The following is a 13,205-nucleotide window of genomic DNA, read 5'->3' as shown; positions in this document are numbered from 1 at the left end:
AAGAAATCAACTACTAACAAAACAAGGCAATCTCAAAACCCTTTAAAGAAACATAAATAATGTTAATCTGAATGAAAGCAGAGCAACACAAAGCAAAATGTCTACCCCTCCTGCTTAGCAGTGATCAAGACAATAGTAACATTTCTCCTTTTCTTTTTCTCTCTCTCCAGTGTCTTTTAATTGAAGTGAAGTTCAACAGTCGTCATGGCAGATGAAGCGGACATGCGCAATGAGCTGGCCGACCTGCAGACACGTGCAGACCAGATCGCTGATGAGGTACATTTTCAAAACACATAAGCCAAGTTATTTAAGGACAGACAATTGTATTTTTCTAATTTTAGAATAATATACCTAACAACATGTGTTAGATGTGTTAGAAAACAAATAAATCTGAATCAACAATGTAACAGCATGGAAGAGTAGCACAGAGGACAGACAGAACACAGAATGTGAGGCTAAATATGGTCTGCACTGAAAAGAGCATTGCTTTGTGACATGCCAATTATAATTTGACATTTCAAAATGACCTGTTCTTGTAAGGACACACAAATGTACTGCCAAAGCTCCCAGACTTTCAGACATAGTACCTCTAATAATTCAACAGTTTCTTGATTCAGCAGTTGGTTCTGAAAGTCTCTTTTCTTCTCGACTGTAAATCGTTGTAGGTGGGATTAGGAAGAACTTTGGCCTCTTTAATGAGTTGAATGGAGCTCAGGAAGAACAGATAATTCAGTGCATCAGAATAATAGGATGGCTCAAATGGTCTCATTAAAAATTCATGAGGAGATAATGCAGGGCCAAAAGGCGGCCATGGATGGAGTTTAAAAAGTTAGAGAGGCAGACAAAGAAAAACTAGACAAGAGAAATTTTGAACAGAAAGAGGGAGCAGGGCTTAGGAATCCCTTTAAGAAATGAATGACCTTTAAGGATTAGTAAACAAAAGGTAAAAATCTCACAATTAGTGAGTATAAGGACAAGAAATAACCTGTGTTAATTACATTACAGGATATCTGTCCACATAATTTATTTTCTGTTCTCCAGCTTATTACCAATGACTCCTAAAGAATTTGTTTTCTACAGAAAGTCATTGAGATGTCCCTGTGATATGTATTGCAGATCGTGCACTGTATCTTCTTTTTGTGCACTCTCAGCTGATTTGTTTTCTCTATTTACAGTCCCTGGAGAGCACTCGGCGTATGCTGGCTCTGGTCGAGGAGGTGAGTCCAATCATTCAATCACGTGCATTTTGTTGGCATTTACAAAACCACATAATGATCAGTTGGGACATTTTCATTTCTATCTTTTGCAAGTGTAGCAAGGTTGTATATTCAAAGCATTCTTTCAACATCAAATTTTTATTTGTAATCTGCAACTACACAATAATTTTACAAATTTCACATTGACCCTGATGTTTTGTGTCATCTAAAAATGTGTGAATATTTGCAATATAAGATAAAGAGATTAATCACTTCTTTGCAGAGCAAAAAATTTAAACAAACTACTTGACCCAACTCATCTCGCTTTAAGAGGAAGAAGATGATGTAATAAAAAAAGGCAAAACTAGCAATAGCATGAAGGTTAAAGTCTAAGCAATTCTAGTTGTCAGGGTTAGTTTTGTGTTAGGATTAAGGCTTTGCTTATGTCAGAACCAAAACAAAGAAATACTAATGGATTTTATTATTGTGAAGAAAGTTTCATTTATCAACAACTCTCTCTCTCAGATGGGCTTAATAAAGCTTTTAATTAACAGTTTGATAGATTGATGTGGTATTTTTGTGAAACCCAAGATGAGTATATACAATATACAGTTTCAAACACATCCTGGTAAATGATATCACTGTTCTTTCTGATAAAGCTTATGATTAAATATCGCTTCCTATTTTCCTTCTATAATAACGCAGTCTTACATGTTAAACTTCTTGTTTCTGAGGCTTCTTCAGATAATCTGACTCCAGCCTCTGGACAAGCTGATATATTTTAATGAGACAAAACAGGGCATGGAGTAAGGTCTGCAGCTGACCTGAACTGTTTTCTTCACTACAGATAAAACTTTTCATTGACTGGATGAATATCTGACTTTTAATGTTAATGCCAAGAGAGTGAAACTTAGTTGTTCCAATCATCTCTAAAATGTCCTGAGATTGGTCTGTGTTTCAAAGTGTTGATATAAACAGCAATGAACATCTTGACTTTACAGCATTCAGTATTTTATACATCTGTCACAAAGTGATTCAGCTGATGGCTTTCCCACATCCATGATACTCTAGGATACCCTTAAGCACTTGCTAGTACACTGTGACCGCTGCGCAGAGGGCTTACAGTGAAGCTTATGCTAATCGAATAAGAGATCAGAGCAGTGAAAACACACTTGTTCTGTTTCTCATCTCAAATCTGTTTGCTTAGGCCTGCCCAGGTTTGGTTTTAATCCAAACTGTTCCTAAATAAAATATGTTTAAAAAATGTTATGCTGTGGTTTCATGGAGCCCTGCTAAGGAATAGCAACGAGCTTGCTACGTCTTTTCCAATCCTTCAAACTTTCAGGTTTAACTTGTTAGATAAAGTTAGGGGATTGCAGTCATCTCTGGGTTTTCTGCTCAGAGCTCAGCACTCTCTCTGTCATGAGAAGATTAACCTGTTTGTGAGCGCCACAAGTGCTGGAAAGTAGATTTTGTAACCTTTGAACCAAGATGGCTTCCTGGTTGGTAAGGAGAAACCGGAGGTTTTTGAAGCCCTTGTTTTGATGGCATTGAGGTCTTAGAAGTTGAGACTGATTGTTTACAGGATGTTTTTTTAAGCTGTTACATAATATAATGCACATGTTAACATAAAATACAATGATTAACATAGGTTTATATACATAAGTCCATATAATCTCCAGTTTTATATACTTTAATCAGTGTATTAAGCAAATGGATCTCTCTTGACATTTTTGCTAATATAATATAACTGTTATGTCAGAAGTCTGCTTTGAAAAAAAAAATTAAAAAGTGTTTCCTAAAAAGTGTCGAAATGTGCTTTGCTATTTATTTAATTTAAGAAGTACTATAAAGTGTTTATGAAAACTGTTATCTTTACTGGAGGCCTGCAGTGACCATAAATGAAAAAAAAGAAAGAAAAAGGACGAAATGTGGAGAACCGGTGTAGGATGGATATTAATAAAAAGAACAAGACCGAGGCACACAGCAAACGGGCTGGAAATGAAATGAAAGGAGTATGAAAGATGAAGAGAAAGATACAAAAAAGTATCTAACGATATCAAGCTTCCACAGCCTCTGAAACACTTATTGTAAAACTTTCCAAAATAAATTCTACCTACCTTGGTGGATGAAGAACTTTAAAGATGAGTCTAAAAGCCGAGTACTGGGCCAGCAGCAGCAGCAGGTGTTTGGGGCCCACATATTTGTTATTTTTATGTTCAAAGCTTATAAGCGCGTATCAGTCGAGGTGTTTTAATTTGTTGGGCTTTTGTGAAGATAACCAACACACAGCTATCTATAATTATTACATCATATCCCCTCCTCTGATCAAGCTCTTGACCCCAGCTGGGTGAGAATAAAACTATTTAAGTGGATGCTCTGTGCCTCCTTTGTTTTGCTGTATTTTTCTGATTGCATTACATCAACACAAACTGGCCTGTGCTATTTCGGTACAAGAATAGAACAGAATAGAATTCAATTTTATTGTCATTGCACTGTCACAAGTACAAGCAACGAGATGTAGTATCTCTTTTAATTCAAAGACAACAGAAACCACAATAAATCCCAAAGGATCTTTATATAAGTTGTGGTATCTGCCATCTTTGGATTGATCTAATCTTCCAAATACACCCATTAAACTGATTGGATGAACTGGCTGTGATGAGCCTGATGAACACCTTAGACAGCTTTTAATGTGAAAATAGCTGAGGGCTACTGTGGAGCTTTTGTGGAGCATAGTCATGAAAAGCACCTTTCATGTTCATAATTTTAGATGATTATTTTCAGAAGACTGCTTAACAAGACCAGGTGATTCACTGTAAGGTGTGAAAAACCTGACTGCATAAATGTGTGAGTATTTGTGTGCATCTTGCTGGCTGTACATGGAAGAGTGAAGTCACCTCACATTATGCCAGCTGGCATAGTCTGATATCCTGTCCTGTAGTTTTGAAATCTCAACCTGTCTGTGATTTCCCATGATTCCCTTTGGGTAAACAAGCAGCTCTCTCATCTAAAATTATTGGCCTGCACATTTTAGCAGAGCTGAACACCCAAAGGCATTAATTTGATCACTATGCACTCAACAAACTATTTCATTTTTAAAAATGACATTTTCAGTCTTCCCAAAATAAAAATTTGTCACCACAACCAGTATTTATTTCACTCATTCCAATCTAAGGCAGACATTTGTTTCAGTTCATGTGACATAAATATACGAGACACGTCTGTGCCTATGTGGCATCTATAACTGTTCTAAGAAGGTCACTGCACACTTTGATCAAAATTAACTCATGCATGAACAGAATGGCCTCTGGACTTTAATATCTGGTTGTGAAACAGAACCCTGGAGAGTGCAAAACTTGTTTAGTCACATGCACACAGTGGTTAGCATAGTTATTGTACGCTCATTGAAGTGTGATATTAGATAATGAAGCTCCTGCTGAGAGAAACAACAACACAGACATGTTGCGGGTACATGTGTTATTATATTTCAGATAGTGCCAGCTTTCTAAGTCATACTAGAATGTTCTATTACAATAGTGGTGTATTTGACTTTTCTGGGAATGAAACAGATAAAACATTTACCTTTTGATGACAAAGTTCTTCCCAGGAATCTGTGCAAGAAAATGCAGGGATACATTTGTGCAATATTTTTCCTATTTTTAATGTCCAAGGGGCTTTATACTTTTATTTTAACCAAAGGTTTTGGTCGCACATTTTTAAACAAGCGAAGTTGAAATACAAAAAAGTCCTTTAATTGTCAGACTACCACTATTCAAAACTTGTGAACAATGGTAAGTGAACTTAGCTTAGCTCAAAATTGAAGGAAGCACTTGGCAAAGGCAGGGTAAGTTTATTGTTTCAGTACAGTTGAACCTGTAAATGAAAGTGCTTTACAGAAAAATAATGATACACACATAAGGACACTTAGATTAAAAACAAGAATTACATCAAAACAGAAAAATTGAAGCTGAAGCATCAGAACAAACAAATCAGAAAAACAATTCAGACCTTTTAAGGTTCATCTTTTGACAAAAAGGGGTTTAGATCCAACATCTAAGGACTAGTGGGATGTGATCTAGTTTCCTAATGTTCCCCAGAACTCTGGGAGCACTATGTTGCTTGAACTTCAATTGTCTGTTTGACGTTTTTTTTGTAATTTATTTATAGAGACATTGTAAAACTATTCTACAATCACCTACAATTTTGAAAATAAGCACACAGAAAACTGTTTTCAGGGAAACCTTTTGTTCAGGCAATGTTTTTAAGATGACAGTAAGTCTGTGTCTATTGTAAACCCACACCCTATTACCTGGTAATAAAAAGGACACGAAAATATATAAGTTTGTTAAATTTTCTAATCACAATTATCTGATTTTGGTGAAGCTTATTGATATTATTATACCAGGGATCTAAGAACAAAGCCTTGAGAAACTCCACATTTGATCTTTTGTCATTCTGTTGTTTCTATGATTAAAAGTCTTACATAAACAAATTCCGATGTTTTATAAAACCAGAGTATTGGAAAGATTCCCCTTAAAACAAACAATAAAATACAATAAAATATTAAATGTTCACATTGAAAAAAATAACCAAACATCCCTAAAATCACAGGAAGCTATTTACATTTGTGTGACAATACACATCATGAGTATCAATAAAGGAAAATACTGTAGATTTCAACATAAAATTTAATCAACTTTAGTCTAAACATAAGATAGTTCTCACCATTTTTAGAAAAGGTGCAATGTCATGATATGTTTTCAATCAAGCTGTTTCTGCAGGATCAGCTTTTTAAATGTGATTTCAAATCGTAATGTGAGTAGTTTTTGCTGTCCTGGTATTTGTGCTCCATTCTGCTTGGTTTGCCTATACTCATCTTTCACTTTTATTCCTCTTTTTCCCCTTTATCTCTTTTCCTTGATACCCCCTCTTCATTTCTCTGTCTACCCATCTGTCAGAGTAAAGATGCCGGCATCAGGACTCTGGTCATGTTGGATGAGCAGGGAGGTAAGTTCAAAAGGAGAGTTTGCTGAACATCGCTATTTTGATCCAGTCTTCCCTGCTCCTGATTCGCTCTTGCTGCCTGTAGGACCATTGAAACGCTAGAATATGAAACACATTTTAATTATTTTATGTCTTATTCAGTCAATCTCTGGAACACTAACATTAACCAGAGTCTGCACTAGTATGGCTAACAAGATTATACTCTTTATTGTTGTGAAGCTAGTTCTCTGCTTTGCCTCATCCTGCACTCAGTCAGACAAAATACTTCAAATGATGAGTAAAATTCAGTGACCATAGCCGATGCATTTAGAGTCATTTTTAACCCATAGAGCTAGATTTGTAACATCTAAGCTTTTTTTTTTTTTTTTACATATGTCACATCGAAAACCTCTCAGGTTTTTAGCAAGTCTATAATACAACCATGTAATGTGGAGGATCAGTTTTTGGGAACTTGACCTATTTCAGGGAATATTAGTCACTAAATCTCTTCCATTGATCTTAACTGACTGAAGATCATATTATATAAATTTGTCTGTTCAATATCAATAATTGATAAGAAGTATCAAAGCAAAGTTCTATCAACTGTTTTAACATCAAAACATTGTACAAATGAATGAATGTGTAAATCTATTCATTTCTGAAAGCGATGTGCCATTTGTGCAGTCATCCACTTACAATGAGCACAAATGGATCAGCCTGTTTAATTGATAATCAGGATCACTTTTCAATAATAAAACAGTTTTACTTTGTTGTAATGAAAGTGCTAAAATATTAGGAATGGGTTAAAATGTGTGCTCAGCAATGGATAGAAAACAAAGTAATCTATCCGTTTGCTGAAGAGAGCAAAGTGATCCGCTATGGATAGTTTGTCACAAAAACTGATGATGCATGTTTCAGCCATAACTCCCTGCACTTCAGGCTTAAAGGACACATGGACAATCAGTCAGAGGGTAATTCTATAAGATGAATGTTGAACAAATTCTCAAAGAAAAGGAGATTTTATGCTTTCTTGATGCATCTCAAAAGTAAAATATTTTTGTCAGGAATTAAATATTATTGTTTTGGATATGTGAAGAGCAATGCTACTATTAACTGTGGCTGTTTTTACAGAAGGTTACTGCCAAACAATGCAAAGCCCTGTTTTATTCTAAAACCTTTGCATTAGACAACAAAGGATAGATATTTTCATAACAGAAAAGTTGTGACAAACACCAAGAAAATGACTTAACTTTGAAATGAACATATGGATGTTTAAAGACTTGAATAGAAAGAGTACATTTCTTACTAAAAGTCATACCAATATATATGAAAGACATGTATGTTTGCAGGGTGTTTGTTTTTTGCTGTGTCCCTGACAGACCAACCTAATTGGCCTGTCAAAACGACAGATAGCCTGTTATCCTCCTCTCTCATGTTTTCCTGCCTCTCTGATAACCGCTGTTATCACAGGACACCAATCAATTCTCAGACTTTATTTGCTCCGCCCCCAAGCTAATGTCCCCTATACCTGATCCCTATCTCCTTCTCAATCTATCTTCCTCGTCTTTTCTCTACTTCATGCTGTTTTCAGTGTTTGTTTTCTTTCTTGGACCTCTGCACTTCTCCTCTTTGTTGGTTCGTTTTTTGTTTCATGTTTATCTTTATGTGACTGTGACTGTAGTAATGGTGTGACTATTCCCAATCTCCTGTCTTTGACAGAGGCTGTTAGAGGTCCTGTCTGATTTGACCCATTATTTACTTCCTGTTGCATGAAAAAAAAGCTTGTAAAAGCTTGCCAGGCATGTCATCATTAATACAGCCTTGCTTGGCTTTAAGCAGGGGTGTGACTAATCCCTTTGCCCTTTACACGCAAGGCTGTATGCACGCATAAAGCTCACACTTAGGAGGAAATATGTCACTCCTTCCAGTCATCTATTACCTGTGGTGGAGGTGTCACAGACGTTAATGAGCCCCTCCATGCTTGGCTCGTACATGCACGATGGCCTACATTTCGACAAGACTGACAGCTGATGGATTATGGTTCTGGCTTAGAGATAGTCCTGTAACTCCAAATTTTAACGTGTTTTCTCAAACTGCAATGATGCCCAATAAAAACAGCTGCTTTTAAGGAAATTTATGATATCGTCTTACTAATTACAAGACAACCCATTGCTTTTATTAAATGTTTATATTTATTGTCTATGGTGAGAATGAGAAAAATATTCATTGCTGTTCTCTTTGTTATTTGGAGGTGGGTAGTAACTAGTTATATATACTTTAGTAACTTTATGAGAAAAAATTTCATCTAGGAGTAGTTTTATTACACCATTCTCTTTAGTTTTACTTTCACTTTATTCTACTGTTAGCAATGTTTTGTACCTTGCATAAGTATTCAAAACCTTAAAACATTTTCTGGTTTCATTATATTGCAGTAACAAGCTTCAATGTGTACGTCAATACTTATACGAAGAAAATATAGCTTTTCTTGCTCTGTAAATGCATTTATTATATTTATCAAGTCAGCAGACCGAATTAAAATATGCAATTTAGGTACCTTGGTAGTGTAAAAGTCTCCATCAAAAGTCAGATTCAAAGAACAGTTATTCTTTTTTCTGTGGAAATGAAACTAAATATTTCCTGTATTACTTGAGGCATAATTCATACCCAAACCTCATTTTTGTTGAGGACCAAATGGTCTCCTCTACTTGATGGTAATTATAATAGACTATTAAAAAAAGAGATCATATCTGAGAGTAGAGAGTAGACAGCTGAGGAAGTGTTTGTTTTGACTGATTGACAGGTTCCATTTAATCATTTTCAGAAAGCGATGTTGTTGTTGTTACTGGTACATGCATACAATTTATTGCAAAAGTACTCATGACTCGTGAGCCTTTTTACAATCATTGTTCTGTTGGAGATCAGTCTTTTGGAGCCTCCAACAGGTTTTCTGTACAGTATTTATCTCCATCTATCTTACCATCAATTGTGCACATCTTCTCTGTCCCTGTTGCAGAAAAGCATCTCCAAAGAATGACACAGCCACCACCATGTTTCACTGTTTATTTAGTATGTTCAGGGTGGAGTCTGGAGTGCACCCTTAGCTTCACTTTATTCATTGCCTTTTGAATGTAGTGTAATTGTGTCTTAATTTAACCCAGAGCACCTTGTTCTACCTCTTTGCTGTGTCCAATAAATAACTTGCAGCAAACTGCAGAGGGGAGATTCTTCCTAATTTTTTTTCAACCATTTCTTTCTTATCCCCACTATTCCATTAAGACCATTTGTGAAGGGCAAAACTCATACTTGCACCATCACTGTATTGCAATTAGATATTACTGATGACGTAGCTATTCTTAATAGTGTACAACAATGTAGTGATAAAATTATGACTGTATGTAGTCTTATAAGAGGCTATTTATACCTATATTATTTGTGTGGGATTCAATTTTATAATAAAGTTGTGCCTGATTTTTTTGTGCAACCACATTAGCTAAGAGCAGTGGATGTTTTCAGCTACTCCAGAGTAACTGGTCTCTTAAATGACTCTCTAATTAACACCCTCCTTGCTAGGCCTGTCAGTGTAGGTGGAGAGATGTCAAGTTTGCATTTGTGCCATGCTTTTAATAGTTTTGAATGGCAGGTCAAGCAGTGCTCCTTGAGATGTTCAAAGCTTGGGATGCTGTTTAATAACCTAAATCTGCTTTAAACTTCTCCACAACTTTATCACTGACAGCTGTTGTGTTCTCCCTTGTCATCATGAAGATGTTTTTTCACTAATGTGTCCAAGTAACTCTACAAGACCTTCACAGATCAGCTGTATCTCTGCTGAGATTAAATTATACACAGGTAGACAATATTTGCTAATTAAGTGACTTCTGCAGGCAGTTGACTCCACTGTACTTTTATATAAGGGTGAAAGATTAAAAGAGGATGTATGCATGCGCAAGTCACCCTTCTCAGTTTTTTATTTGTGAGAAATGTTGAAAACCTTATAATTTTTCTTCCACCCCACAATAAAGCACTACATTATGGTGGCCTGTCGCATAAAAACCAAGTAAAATACAGTTAAGGTTGCAGCTGTGGTGGAAGTTCAAGTGGTATGAATACTTTTGCAAACATAGTTTATATAAGAAACTATTTGTTACATTTTGCTCTGGCTCAGTTAAATACTCTTTGTTTTTTATGTCCCTGAGATCTTATTTCACACTCTTCAGCTGTTAAGGTTTACTTCATTGGGTTGGTCACAAATTCCTCCTCATTTCTCACTCTCTTGTCTTCTACTTGAGCTATGTTTGATGAGCAGTAGCAGTGAAGCAGTAGAAGTGGCAGAATAACCGTCTTTATGTTCAGATGCAGTTCTGGATGAGGCACTTGGCTGCTGCCACTCAGATGAAATACTCTGAGAAAATCAAAATGTCCTTCGGAATGGAGGTAGGATGGAAAACAGGAGCTGATGCAATCACGAACAATCCAAGAGACAAAGTTGCATGGAAAGTGAAAGACGATGCCTCTGGAGTTCGTCTAGTTTCAATCCACTGCACAAGTGTAAATATGAGGTTCTCTCAGTCCTTGCTGCCCGCTTTGCCATCTGCATTTAGTCTCTCGCCCTGTAGCATAGAGAGCCAACTAAACTCAAACCAGTCAGCTTCATTTCACTGCTCTCATGCCTTTGTTCTCACCAGAACAACTTGATCGTGTGGAGGAGGGCATGAACAAGGTGAACGCAGACCTGAAGGAGGCCGAGAAAGATTTAAAAGATATAGGACAGTGCTGTGGTCTGATATGCCCATGTGTTAAAAAGTAGGTACCGGCCAGGAGCCTCGAGCTCTTGCCTGTCCAGTGCTGGTGGTGGTGGTGGTGGTGATGGTGATGTCTGATGTCTCTCTTGTCACAGTCTATGTCTTTTTTTTGTCTTTTCTCCTTTGTCCTCCCCCCCTCTACTTCCCTTTCCGTTTTTTTCCATCTCTCTTCTCTTCTTACGTGCTTTCGTTCTTGTGATGGGATAAATGACAATGTGTTGCTAATCAGAACAACTGGAGCGCATCGAGGAGGGGATGGACCAAATCAATAAGGACATGATGGACGCAGAAAAGAATTTGAACAATCTAGGACAGTTCTGTGGTCTATGTTCATGTCCCTGTAACAAGTAGGTGCTGCCTGTGTCGCCCGAATGCATGTGTTCCAGTGCCTACCTGCCTTTCTATCCATCTGCCTGCTTCTGGTGTGTAGAGCATGGTAATTTGTGTTGTGAGCAATCAGGCCTGAAGCCACAACGACACACTGTCTGAACAGGCACAAGCACCGCATGCACAAGCACGTGTGCATGTCTGAATTAAAACTAAGATCACCAAATGATTATTGTATGCATACAGCATGTACTACTTGCATGTGCATAAGTGTTCTTTTGGTGCTGTATTTGCCCTCCAGTCTCCATGACGGTTGCCATCAAAAGCCCTTCATTCCACAATGGATAAAAGATTCCCTTCCAGCAGGTAGCAGCATCAACGAGGATCTCAACCACGGCATCAACCCAGCTTTTAAGTCCATCCTTCACTCCTACACCTACCCAGCAGCATGATGTCTCATCATCATGTGTATGCTTAACCAAGCGACAATTCAACTAAATCCGATGAATATAATAATTCTGTGTCCATTTAAAAATCAAAAGGTCGCTAATCTAATTTGTTTTTAAATTATCATGATTAAAGCTCCAGTGTGAAGCGTATTGAAATTTCTGATGCCACAAATTTCATGTGAACTATTCATTACAATTTTTAACATAAAGTTGTGTAATTATGATAATCAGTGTTATAGTCTTATAATAGTTTTAAAAGGGGACCTACTATGCAAAATTCACATTTTGCATATGTTTGTTCTTCCATTAGGGGCTCAAAAGCTGCCCCTAATGGAAGCCCCATTAAGCCCCATTAGGGTCTTCCATTGGGAAGCCCATTAAGCGCTTCCCAATGGAAGTAATTTTTGGCAGTAAATTTATATTTTTTGGTGTCTGGAAAATGAGCAGTTTCAAAAATCTTCCACTTGCCACAATCAACTTAACAATTAGAGCACCATTACCTATGAACCACAGCCTTGTTTTACTGCTGCGTTGTACAATGGCTGCTGGAAAAGACAAGTTTTTTGAACCACTGTAGTTTCTCAAGTCTAATGTCAGCACAGCTGTTGAGCAGAAGATATTACATCTCTTTTGATCAGATTTATCTAGATGCTGTTCTCCTGCAGGACTTTGGCACTGTATGCACTGTGTAAATGATCAAAAACTGTTTTAATGTCCATGTTGAAGAGCCAGAGTCATGAAGACAAAATCCTAATAAATCAATTGAAATAAATCACTCTGTTTAAAGATGATAGAAAATTATTCAATGATGAATGAATGGGGATTCACTTTATTTAAGTGTCTAAATTTGGACAACAAGATAACATTATATTGTACACACTGGACCTTTAACCTAAGATGATCTGTTAAATTTATGTAACCTTACTCTAACGTTGATTCAAGATTACAAACTTTGAGTGCATGATGCCTCAGTCTCCTTCCTCAAGACTTTCTTACATTGTAATATTCCACAAAAGTTAAGTTAACAGATTATCTGAACTCAAAATGTTCAAGTTAAACCTGCAGTTTGAAAGCTCAAATGAGTCCCTTACATCTGGCCCACAACAGCCAAACTATGGCCATTGATTCATGTCTGTGCATTTTAAACCTGTGTACCAATGCATGTACTTTATTTAATGTTCTGTCTCAGAGCTATAGAAAACACAAGTGACCTACAAAAAAGGAAGGAAATAAGAGAAACATAGCAGCTTTTGGCACTGCTTGATGAGTTTTCTTTAATCATTTTTTATTGGGTGTCTCCATTTGACCAAATTTCTCTAGTGTCTTCTTGCAACGTCTTATGCCTACTATTTCAGAAATATAATTAGTTGCTATTTGTTATGGCTAGTTTTCAGCAAGTTATCTCTTTTTGAACTATGTGGTACTATCATGAGATCTTGGACGTAATT

General features: G+C 36.7%; 1 protein-coding gene across 1 annotated transcript in view; it reads left to right on the top strand.

The window, feature by feature from the left end:
* Positions 1–13,205, top strand: part of LOC116718147 (synaptosomal-associated protein 25-A-like) — a 35,580-nt gene that overhangs the window by 16,796 nt on the left and 5,579 nt on the right. Inside the window, exons 2-5 of the mRNA XM_032559840.1 lie at positions 171–276; positions 1,176–1,217; positions 6,158–6,206; positions 11,211–11,328. Of these exons, the coding sequence (XP_032415731.1) occupies positions 205–276; positions 1,176–1,217; positions 6,158–6,206; positions 11,211–11,328 (281 nt within the window). The 5' untranslated portion in view covers positions 171–204. The remainder of the gene's footprint in view (positions 1–170; positions 277–1,175; positions 1,218–6,157; positions 6,207–11,210; positions 11,329–13,205) is intronic.

This window comes from Xiphophorus hellerii, chromosome 4 (assembly GCF_003331165.1).
Source record: "Xiphophorus hellerii strain 12219 chromosome 4, Xiphophorus_hellerii-4.1, whole genome shotgun sequence".
NCBI lineage: Eukaryota > Metazoa > Chordata > Actinopteri > Cyprinodontiformes > Poeciliidae > Xiphophorus > Xiphophorus hellerii.
The sequence above is the reverse complement of the archived record's forward strand: the minus strand, read 5'-3'. Positions and strand labels throughout refer to the sequence as shown.